Genomic DNA, 19,842 nt, shown 5'->3' with positions numbered 1-19,842 from the left:
GACTCAGGCTCAGGCTCAGGCTCAGGCTCAGGCTCAGGCTCAGGCTCAGGCTCAGACTCAGGCTCAGGCTCAGACTCAGGCTCAGGCTCAGGCTCAGGCTCAGGCTCAGGCTCAGGCTCAGACTCAGGCCCAGCCCCAGGAGCAGATCCATTATTTAAAGACACAAGAAAAAGACTCACAATGTGGAGCATGATGTAGTCTCCCAGCCCCGGAGCACTGTCGATGCGCACCAGAATTCCATCCTTCAGGGAGGTGCTGAAGCCCACCGTCAGGCGGTCCATGCGCGTGCTCGGACGCTCGTTTGCCGGCCAGTTGTAGGTGATCAGACCTCCACCTTTCCCGAAGATGAACGTCGTTCCAGCTGTGGAAAGAAAGAAAGAAAGAAAGGAATTTGAGTAATAAAAAATAAAAGATTGTGAGGCATCATTAAAGCGGCGATATGTAAAATCTCACATGGCATTGGTGTGTAGTTTGAACATAAATCATAAATGTTAGTCGGTCGGTGGTAGAAAACATAATTAAAGCTGCCATTTGTAACATTTAGATGTTTTCCTTTGACATGTAATAATGATTTCTAATCAAAATACACCGTAGAAAAACGACATCGTTCATCTCAAACTATGTGGCAGATCATATACGGTATGTCTTTTTTTCTGACCAGGAAACAAGCTCCGCCCCCTAACCTCAGCTTTACCACTTCTACTATAAAAGGCAGAACATGAAACCTACACACAACACATAACATCACAGTTCTGTTTACTTCAATAAGCACTTATTTATTTCCATCAGATTTGCAGTTCATCTCACAGACAGCAGGGGGCTGTAAAAATGACACACCGCTCCTTTAAACTCAGACAGATGTGCAGAAGGATAGACACAGGGAGATGAGCTATCAGCTTCACAAGCCTCTTACAGACTGAATAAGCTTGAAAGAAGGAATTTATACCTTATAAATAAATAAGATTTACAGTAATCTAAATAATCGTCTCTAACTTTATTACCAGAAACTTTTAGCTCTTTTTTTCCCTCTATATCTATATCTATATACTGAAGCAGGAGTTTAATGCAGCGGAGCTATTTTTATATGTCATATGTGCTCCATAAGCAGACAGAGACACTCTGCTCACAGAGACACTGAAAGTGTGATGGATAATAAAACACTCGTCCCCCCCCCTCCATGTGCTATTTTTTACTTCCTTCTATTTCAGTTTCTTTATTCCGACGTCTTGTGTGTTATTTTCGACTCTAAATAAAGGACTGAAGAGAGTTTCACAGAGAACCTGTTCTGCATTCGACCTCCGTTCACATTGAATCATAAACGATGATAATCTCATAAAGACGCGTCATTAAAACGTCCTCCTGAATTTCAGACAAGTAGGCCAAAGACTCCGCGGGTAAGTCTGTCAGAGGTTTTCTTTTCTTTTATAATCGCCCGAGTCTCTTGGCCTGGCGCCGGCGTCCAGGGGCCCGAGCATGAATAATACCCGCTCTGAGGTCCACAGGAGCCGTAATTCCTCCGGTTGGGAAATTCTCCAGAGGAGGCTGTGGAGAAACGCCGCGACCCGTACGCTTTAAATATAACTCCGTCCGGGGAATAGCATCGTGCGCCGAGGGTTTTGATGTATGAATTTTTGCAATCATGCATTTTACATGAAGGTAAAGGTATTGGGGCTAGAAAGGAAAAAGAAGTTCAAAAGGATTTTAATTCGGTGAAATGTTAACGACGTCTACGCAAACAAAGGCACCGAGAGAGACGAGCGAAGGTAACGGATGATAAAGGAACGGAGAGAAAAGTGTTTGTTTTGTAAAAAAAAAAAAAATAAATAAAAAAATGTGTCGCGTTCTCTCGGAGAAACAGACGAGATGAGAAGACAGCTGGCCGACCGACTCTCCACTCAAGTACCATGTCAAGTGGAACATCTGGCCCTGGAGCTCAGCCGCCTCGCTAACAATTCAGTAACAATGCCATTACCCAGGCTGCCGCCGGGCTCACAGCTCACAGCCTCTCCATCCTTCATTTTTATCCTCCATCTCACTCACACTTTAATACAAGACCCTGGCAAAAAGAAATAAATAAATATATGACGAAAAATGGCAGCAGGCAGGAATCGGGTATTGTCAGCCATAGTGGAACGCTTACATGCATCATTTAGATGTGTGAAACGGATAAAGGCGCTTACGGAATGATTAAAGGTGCGGTTTGTAATTGTTCAAGTCTTCCTGTGTGTGTCACAGTGTGTCCTATGTGAGTTTCAGAGATAAAGCTGAGATTAAAATATTTGTTTTATCATTTAAAACAACAACAACAACAACAACAACCACCCTTTAAAAAAAAAAACAGCTTTCTGTGTATAATTTTCTGGCCCGTAAATAATCCCCGCCCCCTTGTTGAAGTAGATTTGCCTGAGGCTAAATTAATATTCCTATTTCCTTTGAAAGATGTCACACATATGCATTCAAACGAAACCTGCAAAGTTTACTCCTTTTCTTCCTGCTAAATTTCTGGCCCAGAAATTAGCCCCGCCCTCTGTCAGATTAAACCTGCTTTTACTCCTTCTCCTAAAGGACGATCATGGTTTCGACAGAGGTGATGAAAGCAGTGTCAATTTTCTTAAAATTTTGGTATCCTTTTTTCTGGCCCAGAAATAAGCCCCTCCCCCTGGTCTTTTTTTTTTTTTTTAACTATTTTCTTCAGATTCTGTAAGAACTTACACTACCTGTGCTCACTCCTGTATTATTTCTCCCTCTAAAATGCAACTCAGTAACTTTTCCATAAGGGGGAGGAGACTAAAGAAGCGAAAAACGAAAGTTACACAAATTACTACGGTCTGGAGATTAGCTCCGCCTCTCAGCTGGAGCAGAGACATTTATCAGTTTGTCAGCGAGACCGCAATTCACTCAGTAGAGGTTTGTAAAAAATGACAGACAGCCGCTTTAATAACGATGATAACAATAATAACAGTAATGTAAAACTTTTCCCTGATATAATAAATTGATCTCCTGTTTTATAAAAGCAAAAATTGCGCATGGAGGGGGCAAAGAAAAAACAAGAAAGAAAAAACTCGATCTTTACTCTAAAAGCACTTAAAGGTGATTATGCTTCATTTGCGTCACATCAGGGTGTTTTAGCGTCACTTTGGGTTGGACAAGTGAAAAACAGGAAAGCTTTTAAAACAATTAAAAAGCCAAAGTGTGCCTTTGCCTTTGTGCATGCTGATGAGCTCAGCAACCCATTCAAGGTGTGATTCAGACTGAAGGAGTAATGTAGTGGAGACTTTTATTCGATTTGAATTCGTTTGTTTTTTATTTTATTTTAACGGGATGGAGACGAATCGGCGGTTTGTTCGAAGCAGAAAGTCTATATTAAGAAGAGAGATGCTTTTAATCAATTATCCTGTTAGCTGGAAACAAACCTGCTAATGGAAATCTTAACTTGATAAGCTTTTAAACGAGGACGCGAGCCGTAAGGAGAGGAATAAAAGACGCTTATTGGAACATATCAAATGGTGTGAAGCTCAGGGATTGTGCTGAGGAAGAAGCTTTAATGGCTCTGCTGGAGGAGATGTTCCATTAAGACGACGTGCGTGGGATTATGAGAATAGTAACACATTTTACAGTGGTAAAGTTCACCAGCTTTTTTCTTTTCTTTCCTGCTTTTTTGGGTTTTAAATTAACACGGCACCGAAGAGTCAACAATATGGGAAAAGTCATCAGACTGGAGGATCTGTGGGACCAGAGGCGTCGCTTCACTCGGTTACTGAGGAACACTGAAAGCTGCATACAGAAGAACTATATATATATATATATATATATAGTTTATATAAGTGCTGAATTAATTGTTTTTAAAAAAATAAATAAATAAAAAATACTTTGCTCCTGAAGCAACTAAACAACTATCACAAAAGAAAATCCAAAAGAATGTAAAATTATATATTTATATTTTTATTTATTTATATTTTATTATAATAACTTTAGATTGTTTTTTATATATTTATATCATATTATTATAATTATATTTTATATAAGGAATATAAGAAAAAACTTCCTGAAAAATAAATACGAATTTCTTTTTTTACATTTTTTTACATTCCATTTTTAAATTAAAATGGAAATTTATATATATATATATATATATATATATATATATATATATATATATATATATATATATATATATATATTATTCCTTTTTTTTATTTTTTATTTTTACTTTTTTGCCTTTTTGCCTTTTGGGTAATTGTATGTTAACACATCATATATATATATAATTAAAATAAAAAAACAGGAAAGATAACATTTAAAAATTTCCTTTTTTAATGAAAAGAAAAACATCTGTTTACAGTCTAAATGTTAATGTATAGATAGTATTATTATATTATTATAAAGTTTTTTTTAAAAAAATGAAAGAATTGTAGATTTCATAAAATTATTACTGAATTATTTTTTAATTATTTAAAAAAAAGCACTCTATGATATAATCCATCACGATGTGGATATCTGAATATCGTCGTAGCTCCTCGTAGCTCCAGCAAGCGTGTGAAACAGTTTTATTGTTCAGTTTGTCACCGAGTGGAAGGCTGAGAGACTCACGGAGGATTTTCTAGTTTAAAAGCGCTGCTCAGGTCCTCGAAAGGATCGTCTGAGAAAGAGGACACGGCCCCTTTGAAGTTTTCCAGCTGGAGGAGAAAACGGCATCAATCATGAAACGTTAATGCAGCATATGCTGCGTGGCAAAGACCTCTTCCTCCGGCTCTCTACAGCCTGCACCAGGACGTCAGGTCTGAACGCCCGAGACGGATGAAAGGAAAACGATCAGAAACCTCAGCATGAAGGACTCACTGGCTTACAGATGGGGAGGAGGAGGATGAGGAGGAGGAAGAAGAAGTAGAGGACAAGTAGGACGAGAAGAATGAGGAGAAGGAGGAGGAGGAGGAAGATGAATAGGAGGATGAAAAGGATGAGGAGGAAGAGGAAGAACATGGATAGGACAAAGAGGATGAGAAGGAGGAGGAGAAGTAGAAGGAGGAAGAGGAAGAGGACAAGGTGGATGTAAAGGATAAGGAGGAGGAGAGAGAGAAGACAAGGAGGATTAGAAAGAGGAGGAAGAGAAAGAAGAGCAATAGGACAAGGAGGATGAGGAAGAGGAGGGAGAGAAAGAGGAGGAAGAGGACAAGGAGGAAGAGGACGAGAAAGAGGAGGAAGAGAAAGAGGAAAATGTGATAGATGATGAGGAAGAGGGAGATGAAGAAGAGGAATAGAACAAGGAAGAGGACAGGTAGGATGAGGAGGAAGCTGAAGAGGAAGAAGAGAACAAGGAGGATGTGAATGATGAGGAAGAAGAGGAAAAGAAGGAGAAGAAAGAGGACAAGGAGGAGGAGAAAGAGAAGGAGAAGGAAGAGGACAATGAACATGTGAAAGATGAAAGAGGAAGAGAAAGACGAAAGGAGTAGGAGGAAGAAGAAAAGGAGAAGGATGAGAAGGAAGAGGAGGGATATGAGAAGAAGGAGGAGGAGAAGGAAGAGGAGGGATATGAGAAGGAGGAGGAGGAAGATGAGGGATACCAGAAGGAGGAGGAGGAGGAAGAGGAAGAAGAGGGATATGAGAAGGAGGGGGAGGAAGAGGAGGGATATGAGAAGGAGGAGAAGGAGGAAGAGGAGGGATATGAGAAAGAGGAAGAGGAGTAGGGTCATGTGACCTGGATCAGACACATAACACAGTTCCATCATTGACCCACAAGTTTGAAACCATCTCCACATATCAACTCGTATAAAAAGCCACCTTATGAACAGTTCATACGGAGCTCATAAACCTTAATAACCTCTCCATCAACAACTCACATACAGCTACACACTGAGACTGATCAGAAACCTGAGCCATCCTCTCTGGCTTTATTTATTCTTTTAATCATTTAACCTTAAGAATGTTTATAACTGAGCAGATCCAGGATCAGTTCCTGCAGCGTTGCCATGGATACCTGAGAGCCTTTGTGTGTGTGTGTGTGTGTGTTTGAATCCAGAATTAAAAACCTGCTTGATTAAAGCGTCGACTTTCTCACCAGAGAGTGTGAACATTCCTTCCTAGTTCATTTCTTCTCTCCACTTCAGTCTCTCTCACACCCTTACACACACACACACACACACACACACACACACACAGCTCCTGAAATAGTATCAGAATTAGACTAGTTTCTGCATTCAGACTCCCGCTGGACCGATCTTGAGAGAAGGTCAGTAGTACGGCGCAGCGCTGCGGCCTGCAGAGTGAGAGACGCTTCTCACGTTCATCTGACGAGAAACCAGCCTTGAGCTGCTCACTAGATAACAACAGAAAGATGACACACTCCAGGTAGAAATTCTTATCTGATCTGAAACACACACACACACACACACACACACACACACACACAGTCTTTCCTCCTCCAGTCTGTCACCTTCAGATAACAATAAAAGAGTCTATCTATAGACTATAAAAAGAGCGCTGTGTTTAGTCAGTGCTAGTTAGCCTAATACTAATGCGCCTGGATGAAAGCTTAGTCATTAACCCTTAGCTAACTTGGCTACTGTAACTGAGATTAGCTAGGCTGTTATCAAAATGAACCAGAATTAGCCTGCTAGGAAACATGGCTGCTTGTTTTGGTCTCACAATATATTAGTTAACCTTACACTAGCTAAAGTGCTAGCTAACCTGGCTACTAGTTCACAGCGTAAAAATTGAACAGATTAATAGTTCGGCCTGAGATTAGCTAGGCTGTTACCAAAATGAGCCAGTATAGCAGTTAGCCTAGCAGGAGTTTGCTGGGAATGATGGCTGCTTGACTAAGATGAATGAGTGGATTAAATTACGCTAAAATTTGTCAGGGAACCTCAGCTACTCGTTTTAGATATACAGTGGAACAGCAAGCCTGTTAGCAAACCTAGCATCTCATTCGCTAGACTGCTTTTATGTACATAATATTTACATTTCATTTGCCTCAGATTAGCTAGCATGTTTGCAAACCTCACTCAAAATGATTACGCTAGTTAACAAAATGGATTAGCATTTGCACTGTGCTATGCTTAGGAAGTGCTAATGCTGTAGACGTATCTGCATGTGTGTGTGTGTGTGTGTGTGTGATTTATCAGAGAGCTAATATCAGACGTCAGAGCACGCTGCAGCATAATACAGAAGGAGGATACGAGCTAACCTGGCACAGATGAGAGAAGAGATAGAATTCTGATCTGCTTGGACCAGCTCAGTGTCTACCTACACACACACACACACACACACACATACACACACACACACACACATACACACACACACACACACATACACACACACACTTCCAGAAAATCCATCTCCATCTTCTCTAGCAGGATGACCAACATTATTCAGGTCGTGCTCTCGTCTGGCTCGAGAGCGTGAAAGCGAGAGGTCCCGAGGCGGTGCGGCTCGTCTTCCCCTCGTCCCTGGTGTAAAAATTCAATAACGACGATCATTACAGTAAGAAGTGCTGCTCAAAAGTGTCATGGTGCTCTCAGACCTGAGGAAAAATAATAATTCTGCCCCAGAATAAAAAAATCTCATCTCTACAGCATGAATTTTTTAATTCGGATTGGTCGAAAAAACAGGACTACATTAAAATTCTAATGTGCTACAGATCGTTTCTATAGCAACAGTGTATGCAGGAATCTAAAATGGCGGTGTTGCTTTTTAAGAAGGTAAAAATTTCGGAAGGAGTCTCCAGTGTCAGAGTCACAAAGCTGTATTCTACATCCTAGAGAACATGTTAACTGTACGTGTAACTAAAAATGGATAAAAAATTCCAGTTCTGAAGAGGTCATGAAGAGGAATTGAACCCTCTCTGCCATGCGGTTATAGGAAACTGGTTAAAAGTGTAGCATATGCTAACACACTAACGAACGGTGATTATTTTACGCTAGCAGAACACCACTACGTGTTTAATTGGACACGAACGATGAGCGATTCCAATCCCACGAAAACAAAAACGACAAACAGCTTCTGGAATCTGGCGTGTAAATGTGTGTGTGTGAATTAGAGCGTGAACGCGTTGCCCTGCGGGAATCGTTTATTAAATTAGTACGCTAACGCGACTCGTTCCTCTGCCAAGGTCACGGCGAGCGGTGAAGTTGTATATATATATATATATATATATATATATACAAAAGTTTTGGGACGTCTGCCTTTACATGCACATGAATGTAATATGGAGTTGTCCCGCCCTTTACAGCTAGAACAGCTTCAACTCTTCTGGGAAGGCTTTCCACAAGGTTGAGGAGTGTGTTTATGGGAATTTTTGACCATTCCTCTAGAAGCACATTTGTGAGGTCAGACACTGATGTTGGACGAGAAGGTCTGGCTCACGGTCTCCACTCTAATTCATCCCAAAGGTGTTCTATGGGGTTGAGGTCAGGACTCTGTGCAGGCCAGTCAAGTTCCTCCACACCAAACTCACTCATCCATGTCTTTATGGACCTTGCTTTGGTCACTGGTGTGCAGTCATGTTGGAACAGGAAGGGGTCATCCCCAAACTGTTCCCACAAAGAGCATGAAATTGTCCAAAATGTCTTGGTATGAAGCTGAAGCATTAAGAGTTCCTTCACTGGAACTAAGGGGCCGAGTCCAACCCCTGAAAAACACCACCTGAACTCAATGATCTGGAGGGGTGTCCCAATACTTTTGACAATATAGTATATATAAAAATCTTAAAAACAAGTAAATCAACAACCAACTCAAATGCTTGTATTTACTTAATACTTTTTTTTTTTTTTTTACTTAACAATAAAAAAAAAATTGTTTCTGCCTGGGTCACTTCTTTTATTTTTATTTATTTATTTTTATTTAAATAAAATCAACAACAAAAAATCAAACTCTCAAAATCTCTTGTTAATGGCTTGATACAAAGTCCACTCATTTCCAACAAAATTAAAAGAAATTTTTTTAAAAGCTGCAGCCATGCTAATGACACCCGGCGGAATAAGAGGTTCGTTATTCCCAGATGGAGTCTGAAACACAGAGCTAATTGAAAAGCAGGATTCCACGCGCCGATCCTACACGGCTATCATCTATTATTGACGTGTCCTGTGGGCAGAGGAATCGCATTTCACACTTCAAAGTTCCTCTGCGTGTCTTAAGGAAAGCGAGAGAGAGCGGCGACGTGACCTGACGTGACGCGGCGCGACGCGGCCGATTGAAACGCCTGTCGCTGAGCGATGAGCTCACTGTAACCGCGCGAACCCGAGGAGCTCCGGAACGCCGCTTCCAAATAACTGTCACGTACTATTTCACGGCCAGCCGGACGGAAAGCGGCGCATCCTTTATGCAGACAGTGTTCATCTCCTGTGAATAATCCCCGGCTCTGCGCTACACAAAAGGGAGAAGAAAAATGAGAGGCATCATAATCACAGAGAATGACTGATGACTGCCCTAAAAACACCGCTTTCCTCTCACAAAGATAGACGCCGTGTACCGTTATTACCAACCAGTCCATCTCTCATGTGGCCTTCTTTATTTATTTTGAAAGAAGGAACAATAAAAACCTTCACCACTTCGCTGCTAACACGATCCATGAAGGTAATACCATGTTATAATGCATTCATAAAGCATTCGTTATCATTTATGAAACGTCAGTCAGCTCTATAGCTATCTTGCATTATTAATTTCTTACATGCAAACGGTGCATTCGGTGTCCATAACACATTATATCAACAGCACAGAACAACTCCAGCCTTCTCATAGCGTGTAGCGTATTGTAATGCATTATGAACTGTTCGTAACTGGTGTGAATAACTAAAACATTTGTACCTGGTTTGCCAATAACAAAGCAGACTTTAGAAAAGCTACCGTCGATGTAAGACACGATAGCTAACGTTTTACTGTACACTGTCTTATGAATGCATTCATAACATGTTATGATGCATGTATAAGTTGTTTCACGCATTATGAGTACTTGTGAGAATATGTTCGACTGAATTGCATGATAAGCATGATCAACAGCAACCGCCAAAGCAACTAAAAACCAGTCGAATAAAAGAAATCAAAAAGCGTTATAATGCATAATGAACTGATAACAGCTTACATTACACAGTGTTCATTACATATTATATCACCAATAACAAAGAAGTCTTAAGTAGTCTTAAGGAAAGATATTGGAAGAGTGAGACTTGCTAGCTAAAGTTACTGATACAAAGCCCGTTCTTTCCTTATACTGACCTATGACACATACATAACATATTATAATGTATTAATATGGTGTTATACACATTGGTATAATTACTTTTTACCATAGTGCACTACGAATAGTGTTCATAATATGTGACATAAAGAATACTATAAAGCCTAGGCCACGCTTCACCTATAATTCATTATAAACTGAATCCATTACATGGTATAAATGTGTTATAACCTCTCCTTACAATTTGTTAAACTGTATAACAATTTATAAATGCAGTTTCAACGTAACGTTATGTAGGACTGCGTAAAAATTAAAAAAATATTTATAAATAATTACATCCATGTGTATAATTCCACATGAATGCGTAATAAATCGGTATGAATGTGCTTATTGCATGCACTAAGCAAAGTAGGCCTGAATTTCTTTGGTTACAGGTGATATGTCATAACCACTTCTTATAATGCATTCTATTACTGATTTATAACTATTTATGGTAAAGATTGCAATAAACATTAAGTCCTCTTCATAAACAGTTATAATGATGTGTAGAATGTTGACATATGAGTTTATAGGTTATTAATGTTTTGCTATTACGTATAATGCCTTATGAATTATGTATAACATGATATGAACGTAGAATAAACGCTGCCGAAAATAAATAATGCTTTTTTTTATAACTAAGTATAATAACATGTCTTATTGAACATCTATAATACATAATAAACGCTGTTTATAAAGCGTTTATAACAATATGTGTGTACCTTTTTTAAGCATTAAAAATAGCAGTTTTGAATTTGAAGCACTTTATGTTTAGCCAATTATGTTAATGATTTGTAAACACATCGCTATAAACTGTAATGTCTTATGAACGCATTATAACACAGAACATTAGCGAAATGGTTTCTGATGAAAGAACCGAGAGGCAAGAGCAGTATTTAACGCTGCTTATGTTGCTCTTACTTCCCTGAGGTAAACTACACGATATTGAAAAGCAATGCGATTTGATGGGAAGGGTATTTTTCCCCCCAGAATTTAATTAAAGTGCTAGCCCGTTCCTCCTCGCTAGCTCCTTCGCCCAAGAGCAATTTAGACTGTTAGCATTAATTCCCCTCTACAGCTCTGCTCTGCACTCCTGATTGCTGTCTGTGGGTAATTGGCCATTATCGCTTGCCTTCATTGTCCCTCCTTCACATTTCTTAAGGTTATATTATGATGAATGATTCAATTTCTTCAAAACTCGAGCGGATTGTTGGAACACGGCGATGCACAATATGCAGTCCACAGGATGAATAAAAGATGAATGTGTAGATGAACAAGTGAAGGGGAACTCAATAATACATATAGAAGGGACGAAGAACGTCCTCGGGGGCGAACAGGACGTTTCGGACGCAGGTGAAGTGCTTTGGAAACCTGTGGGGTGTGAAATCAGGCGGTGTTTGGCTAACAAGGCTAATAATGCAAAAACTAGCAATGCTAACAGAGGTGCTGTTAATCAGGAAATTACACATGAGTGTTTCTTCCTGGTTACAGTCCTTTGGGTTTGGTGATTAGTTCCTAAAACAGCACGCCTTGAAGTGGGCGCCAGTCACTTCCCAGAAATCTCAGAAGAAGATATATTTTCGTTTTCTTTCTCTATCTCTGTTTTTTTAAATTGTCACCTTCAGTACGGTTCTATACATCATAGAAAAAGTAAACTACACTATATTTCCAAAAGTTTTGGGACGGCTGCCTTTACATGCACGAGTGTAATATGGAGTTGTCCCGCCCTTTACAGCTATAACAGCTTCAACTCTTCTGGGAAGGCTTTCCATAAGGTTGTGGAGTGTGTTTATGGGAATTTTGACCATTCCTCTAGAAGCACATTTGTGAGGTCAGACACTGATGTTGGACGAGAAGGTCTGGCTCACAGTCTCCACTCTAATTCATCCCAAAGGTGTTCTATGGGGTTGAGGGCAGGACTCTGTGCAGGCCAGTCAAGTTCCTCCACACCAAACTCACTCATCCATGTCTTTATGGACCTTGCTTTGGTCACTGGTGTACAGTCATGTTGGAACAGGAAGGGGTCATCCCCAAACTGTTCCCACAAAGAGCATGAAATTGTCCAAAATGTCTTGGTATGAAGCTGAAGCATTAAGAGTTCCTTTCACTGGAACTAAGGGGCCGAGTCCAACCCCTGAACATTCAATGATTTGGAGGCATGTCCCAAAACTTTTGGCAATATAGTGTATCTGCACTTAAACTTACGGCTTTGTTTGCCGTATCGGAAAATATTTATTAGACTTAATTCCATATATTTGCTTGAGAACATGAACTTGTTGACCGTAGACTATTTTTTTTTAGACTAGCCCACTTACGGAATTGCTTTTTCAATTTGCAATCTTCTTCAAAATCTATCCCAATTTGGCCAAAAAACTGCCACTTTGGCAACCCTGCTGTTGGGTGTGAAATGGTAAATTACCCAATAGTGAGAAAATGGGCAAATTAAGATGAGCTAAAATGGGCTAAAATGGAAAAAAGTGGCTCCTTGTGTAGAGGAAATGCACGATTTCTTTGTAATTAGTTTGTCTGATAGCCTCGAACACAATGCCGATGATCTCTGAGCACTTTTCTTCAGTGGGTAATAACTTCACATTTGTTCCATTTTCCAGTCCAGAATGAAACCTGGCCAGTCTGTTGTCATGACAACAGTTGTACCACCATGCACCCGCAGCAGAAATGTTCATGGGTAGAAGTTTTTTTTTTTTGCACTTTCAGATCAGACTGCAGGCTGGACTTGCCGGTCAGGTCCGAAAGCTCGTGTCTCTTTCTGACCAATCGGCATCAAGAAGCTGTGGTGTATCTGTGTGTTAGCGCATTACCGTAACATCAGCCCGAGAAATGACCGGAGTTCCCTGGTTATAGCATGAATTTCCCTCCATCTATCACACGCTAACGTTACTGAGCTGGAGATTTCTCTCTTTTCTTCTCGTACACTGTAATTTGCGTGGATTTACACTGGCGTTTTTCGCTTATTGAAAAAGTTCACCCTAAATACGCTTTTTTTCCCTCCTCATCGATTGTAAATAACCACAAACACACAACCAGAGCTTTTTATACAGTAACAATAAGAACTCTCGAGCGTTGTCTGATCACAGCATGATTAATGGACTTGCTGTATTTCTACACTTTATGAATATGAAGCCGTGCATTTCGGTGCTTATCGGATGAATATCTGTTACTTATTTTTTCTTCTTAGGTTGCTGAAAGACTCAGTTTTATGACTGTAGGGAAAAAGAAACAAGTATCTAACAAGTAAACAGGATAGCATTTGGATTCTAAATACATATTCCAGGCCGTCGTTCTACATCTGTATCGATGCTATGAGAGTCGGTTCAAAACAAAACAAAACAAAAAAAAACATCTTTCACCACCTTCATCTTCCACTTGAAAGGTGTCTTCAGTTCGTTCCTTCAGGAAGCTTTACAGACTCTACATCACTGGATTCTGAGTAAGACTTCTTCAGAAAGCTATAACTGATCAAATATACGTGTTGTCAAGAGCGTAATTCTGGATAGCTGGGAGATGATTCTAGATTCTAGGTTCTAGATTCTCGTGATTCTAGATTATCGTCAGTATCGAAATCAAATCCGACAAATTAGACAACAAAAGATGTTCTTTCAACCATCATCCATCTGTACTTCCTGTTTACTAACAAAGAACTGCCTAGGGAGATCCAGATCGAGAGTCATTTCATCCAGATGCAGTTCTTTCCAGGTTTTTAGCAGAATTCTAAGAGCTCCTCAATTTCCATTGACGTTTTCAGTGACTGTCCTTTCAGAGTGAAGTGTAGCTCTCTAGCGCGCTAAATCTGATACGCAATGTTGTTCAGAAGACCGCTAAACGTTGGAGGAAACCTGCTGTTGGTTTATTTTAACCCGCTCCAGCTTAAACTATCATTTTTAATCATTTCCACACGATAGTCAACAGAAATCTGGACTATTGCACCTTCATTCATTTAAGTTCGCGACTTTATCTGCGGAGGCTAAGGCGCATCACAGGAGGTCAGGTGTTCTGAAGCAGGTTATTAATGTTCATAAAGAATACGTAATACATAGACAACGTTTAAAGGCGTCTGACTGACTCTCGGATAGATCCGATTCTGAAAAATTCTTCATGAGATTCTGTTCCGTCGTGTGGTCAAGTCAAAGAGTAGCTTAGCCGGCTATCATCACTAGCGCAGGATTCTGCGGGTTTGGATGAATAACAGAGAGAAGTGAACATTAGGACGAGTGCTTGCCGTCTCTCTCTCTGTCTCTCTCTCTCTCTCTCTCTCTCACTCTCTCTCTTTCTCCGGTCTGTGACTCAGGCATGCAGTACGGCACGTGCCGGAGCTCTTATCGCATTAGCCTCCTGAAAATAAAACGCCAAACAAATGAGAAGAGGCAGTGCGTGGGAGCGAGCGATAGCACCTGCTTTGTTGTTGTGCCTCTTCTTCCTAAGTAACAATGGCTTTACCGCCACCGCAGGAGCAGCTGCACAGAGATACATACACCTGCATATGCGTTCCAGCATGTGTGTGTGTGTGTGTGTGTGTGTGTTTGTCTTTTCATTCCCACAACCGCATATTTTTTTTATTTTTATTCTCTTTCTTCCTTCGCTATTCTAAACTCGACTCCCTTTGAAGGAAAGGATGAAACATAAAGCAGCCACATGAGTCTATATTTCACTCGTCCTGGCTGTCAGAACCAATTTCACGCTTTGAATACTATTAACATTTTCCTAATATTTACATACTCCGAGGCAAATATTTGAATTTTTAAGAGCTCACATTCTGATTTTATTTACTTACTTACTAGTTCCTCCGGGGAAATCTGCCATTTTATTTCTTTTCTTTTCTTTTTGTAAAAGTGTTTTAAAATCTCAGCTCCATTATGACATTTGTTATATTTATTATTGAGCTCTTTATTTATTATTTTCAGTCATCAGCCTGGAAAACTGTTAAAATTAAAATTAAACAAAAAAAGCTGTTTAAATGGTATTTGTTTATATAAAAGTATATTTAGATAAAAAAAATGAATAATAATATAATAAAATAAAAATATTTTTTATTAATTTTTTTAATTATTTTTTAAATAACAAATTAATTCAGTCATTTATTAGTTGAATAATTTTTACAGTCGATAGTGTAACAGAGGTCTATTTAAAAAAACACTTCCTAAAATTTCTTTGGGTCTGACTTTAGGTAACAGCTTATAACATCCTTGTATACGTGCATAATGCCTTATGAAGCATAAATATATGAGTTATATAAAGTGTCTGCATGTAATGCCTTATAATCTGGTCATACACACTTAGCTTTACAAGGCGTTTTGAATTTATGAACAGACACCATAATGCGTTATCTATCCTGACATTATAAACTCTCATTTATCCTTCATAAGGTGTTATAAATGTATAAACAGTTATTATATGGTGTTACCTGACTCGACAATCTCCTTCATCCATTCATCCTTCATTAAGTGTTATAGACATATAAGCAGTTATTATACAGTGCTTAACATCATAACTAAACATCATAAACTCATGCTTCATAAGGCGATATGCCTGTATGAATAGTGGTTATAAGGTGTTATGTAACCTGACTCTATAAACTAAAAACTATGTTTCATAAGGCCATTTAGAAGTATAAACAGTTATTATACAGTGTTACATACTTGACATTATAAGCTCATGCTTCATAAAGAATTATGCCTGTATGAACAGTGGTTATAAGGCATTATAGACTCAAACCTATGTTTTATAAGGCATTATAGAAGTATAAACAGTTATTATACGGTGCTATATACTTGACATTATAAACTGTGAAAAGTGAAATGCCTGTATGAACAGTGGTTATAAGGCGTTATGTAAACTGACTCTACAAACTCATTCATCCTGAGGGGTTATATAAGTATAAACAGTTATTATACAGTGCTATAAACTTGACATTATAAACTCATGCTTCATAAAGTGTTACGCCTGTATGAACAGTGGTTATAAGGCGTTATGTAACCTGAACTTATGTTTCATGGGTTTAGATGTCATGTTATATAACACCTTATTATGTCTGCTTGTGCATACCGAACATGTTATAATCACACTCCACACACACACACACACACACACACAGAGAACAGCCTGGTTGTTGGCGCATGAATCTCCTCTGTTAATAAATCAATCAGTCAGTAGAGGTGACAGGGAGTGTGTGGGACAGGCTCGTTATGTCGAGTGTGTGTGTGTGTGTGTGAGAGAGAGCGAGAGAGATAAATGGGTGAGCCAGAGTGTGTGGAGGTGCAGTGAGCGGCCGGAACGAGGGACGCCGAGCATGAAGAGCTGTCAGTGGACATTTGGGCCGCGCCACTGCTGATTTTCTGGCTGGTTGGTCACGTCAGCCCGAGTCGGGCACCGAACACGCCGCTCGCCCACTGGGACGCCGCCTGCGCCGTGACAAAGAGGCCAGCGAGGGCATGTCTGCCATCACGTTAACGCCAGTAACAGATAAATCACCATGTGTGTGGAGCGCGACACTGGGAACGAATGACATTCGAGTTTAGACAGAAAACATACGAGGGGAAAGAGAGAGGGAATAAATCAGACGATCAATCAAACCCAGAGCTTTTTACTTACTATTATTATTATTACTATTATTATTATTATTATTATTATTATTATTACTACTAGTTATTGAGATATGGAGAGAAACAAATACTGCAAGAAATCTAATGTTTATATTATAATAATACTATAAAAAAAATAGAAAATTGACACAATTAAAAAAATAAACATTGTTGAAGACTGGTGAAGGGGGCACAAACTTTTGCATCGGACTGGTTATTGAGTAAATAAATAAATAAATTGGTGCAAAAGGTGACGGTGGTGTTATCCTGATGATGTCAGAAAGCTTCAGTGCTGTACCTCTGACACTGGAGACTCCTTCCATCGTAAACCTCATCCGAAGCTAGAGTGCTGTAGGTTTAAGTCCTTGAGGCGTTACTATAGAAACGGGGCTATTGTAGAAAATTAATCAACACCTTCTGACCAACGTTGTGCGTTGTTGCGGTACAGAGGAGATGTTTACTCCGTCTGTGAAGCTGCTGAAAAGGAAGGTTTCGACTTAAAGGGAAATCACCCGAGACGCCGGAGAGCTGGCAGAGTGAGAGAAAGGATGCAAATCTCTCAGTCGCTCTGCCAGGTGTGTGTGTGTGTGTGTGTGTGTGATGCTGAGAATGAAAGAAAGAGAGAAATCAAAGATGTGATGTAGCAGCAAACAGTGAATTTAAACCAGATTAGCAAAAGAGAGCGAACTGAAACGGCGGTCAGGAAATTAGCATTGAGTGTAGAAACACAATCAAACCCTGCTCTTCGCTCGCTGTGTGAAGGTGTAAAGGTGGTCGCTGGGATGTGATCGTCCGTATGGCGACGGACAGAAAGAAGAAAAAACATACAGAAATTTATTTGTAGTCATTTTCCTACTTTTAGCTAACAACACAATCCCAGCAGAGGAGGAGAGAAACAACGGAATTCAACCCCACATTGTTAAATTATTTACAGAAAATCCTTGATGTGTTTGTGTTTGTTATTTTTGGGAGACTCTGACGAACCCGAGCCGAGGTTAAAGATCAGCCGGGTCGAGAGTGCTCTGCTGCTATCACTCGCTCGCTCAAAATAAAATCGTGTGCTTGACGTAAACAAAGACGCATTTCAAGGTTGCTCTGAATAAAGGCAGGTGGATCAGTTAAAGAGGACGAGTGAAATCTTCTTATTCTCTTGAGGGTCACAGACAAAGAAACTCAACGCTGACTGATGGATCAATGCTGCAGCCGGTCAGACGGAGGAAATGAAAACTCTGCTCTGATCACTGAGCTCTGATAACCAGTGGAACTCAGAGAGCAGCGCTGTATTACACTGTATATACACCTCGTACACACACAACCTCACACCTTCACAACCTCACACTTTCATACCCCCATAACCTCACAACCTCATAGCCTTACAACCTCACACTCTTATGCCCTTACAACCTCACACTCTCACACCCTTACAACCTCACACTCTCACACCCTTACGACCTCACACTCTCACACCCTTACGACCTCACACCTTCACAACCTCATATGCTCATAACCTTACATTCTCATACCCTCATAACCTCACACCTTCACAACCTCACACTCTTACAACCTCACACTTTCATACACCCATACCCCATACCCTTACAACCTCACACTCTTATACCCTCACAACCTCATGCCCTCAAACTCTCATGCCCTCACAACCTCACACCTTCACAACCTTATACCCTCACACCTTCCAAACCTCACACCCTCACACTCTCATACCCTCACCACCTCATACCTTTACAACCTCATACCCTCACAACCTCACACTCTCATACCCTCATAACCTCACACCTTCACAACCTCATAACCTCACAACCTCATACCCTCACAACTGCACACTATTATACCCTCACACCTTCACAACCTCATACCCTCACAACCTCACACTCTCATACCCTCATAACCTCACAACCTCATGCCCTCATAACCTCACAACCTTATACCCTCACAACCCCACACTCTTGTACCCTCACACCTTCACAACCCCATACCCTCACACTCCCATACCCTCTCAACCTCACACTCATATACTGTCACACCTTCACAACCTCATACCCTCAAAACCTCACACTCTCATGCCCTCATAACCTCACACCTTCACAACCTCATACCCTCACAACCTCACACCCTCTCACCCTTATACCCTCACAACCTCATACCACCGGCGAGTCCTGTTCACTAATCTGACTGCTCATCATTTCTGCACGTAAACCAACAACATTTGTGTAAGGAGTCTCCAGTGTCAGTGCTCTGTATCAGTGTAACTTTTTATGCTTTGTGAGAAAATAAATTATATTTTAAAGACAGACAGACAGAGACAGAGAGACAGACAGGCAGGCAGACAGACAGTGATAGAGAGGTTACATCGTTCCTAGTCTTAGCCTTGCGTTTTTAACAGTCCACCTGGCAACAAAGCCATCGTGACCTTCTACTTCTGTTATAGACGAAGGAAACCATCATGTTTACAGTCGTGACACTGATCGCTTATGTGGATCGGCTAAACGCTGGATTATCAAAATTCCAAACTTAAATGAATGATCTGTGATTGCACACCAGTCTGTTGTTATAAAGACATTGACTTTACATTTCCACGCCTCACACTGAACCAAATGGACCGTGATTGGTTGCTTTACATGTCAGTCAGACGCCCTCTTGGGCGGTCCTTGGCTAATAAAACTGCTGTGAAGACGAGACCTTCTGCCGCGGGTCTGAAGCTCTGGCTACGCGAGGCTACATCATTCCAGCAGCCAGTTTCATCAGCACAGAGGAGGCAAGGTCTGATTAAAACAGAGTGGAGAGAAAGCCCAGGGGAAAAGCTTTCTGCTTCCATTTACAGTCCTTAATTCCCTTTGATGATAAAAATCTAATGTAACCCCTTTAATTTGTCCATGTTGGTACATCAGGAACGTGAGGAGCGAGAGGGACGCGAGGCGAGGCAAGACGAGCGAGGCGAGGCGTGGGCCGGACTTGTTCTGGCTCTCGGGTTGCGCTCTGCGAGCCTTGCGCTGGCAGGATGAGGAATGTAGGAGT

At 40.5% G+C, this 19,842-nt stretch overlaps 1 protein-coding gene across 10 annotated transcripts in view; it reads right to left on the bottom strand.

Moving 5' to 3' along the window:
• nrxn3a (neurexin 3a) overlaps positions 1 to 19,842 on the bottom strand; it is a 316,041-nt gene that overhangs the window by 79,644 nt on the left and 216,555 nt on the right. For all 10 annotated transcript variants that reach the window (XM_058398173.1, XM_058398174.1, XM_058398175.1 and 7 more), the window contains one exon: positions 180 to 361. In XM_058398173.1, coding sequence (XP_058254156.1) covers positions 180 to 361 — 182 coding nt within the window. The remainder of the gene's footprint in view (positions 1 to 179; positions 362 to 19,842) is intronic.

This window comes from Hemibagrus wyckioides, linkage group LG09 (genome assembly GCF_019097595.1).
Source record: "Hemibagrus wyckioides isolate EC202008001 linkage group LG09, SWU_Hwy_1.0, whole genome shotgun sequence".
NCBI classification, from domain to species: domain Eukaryota; kingdom Metazoa; phylum Chordata; class Actinopteri; order Siluriformes; family Bagridae; genus Hemibagrus; species Hemibagrus wyckioides.
Note: the sequence above shows the minus strand (reverse complement) of the source record. Positions and strands in the feature narration are given on the sequence as shown.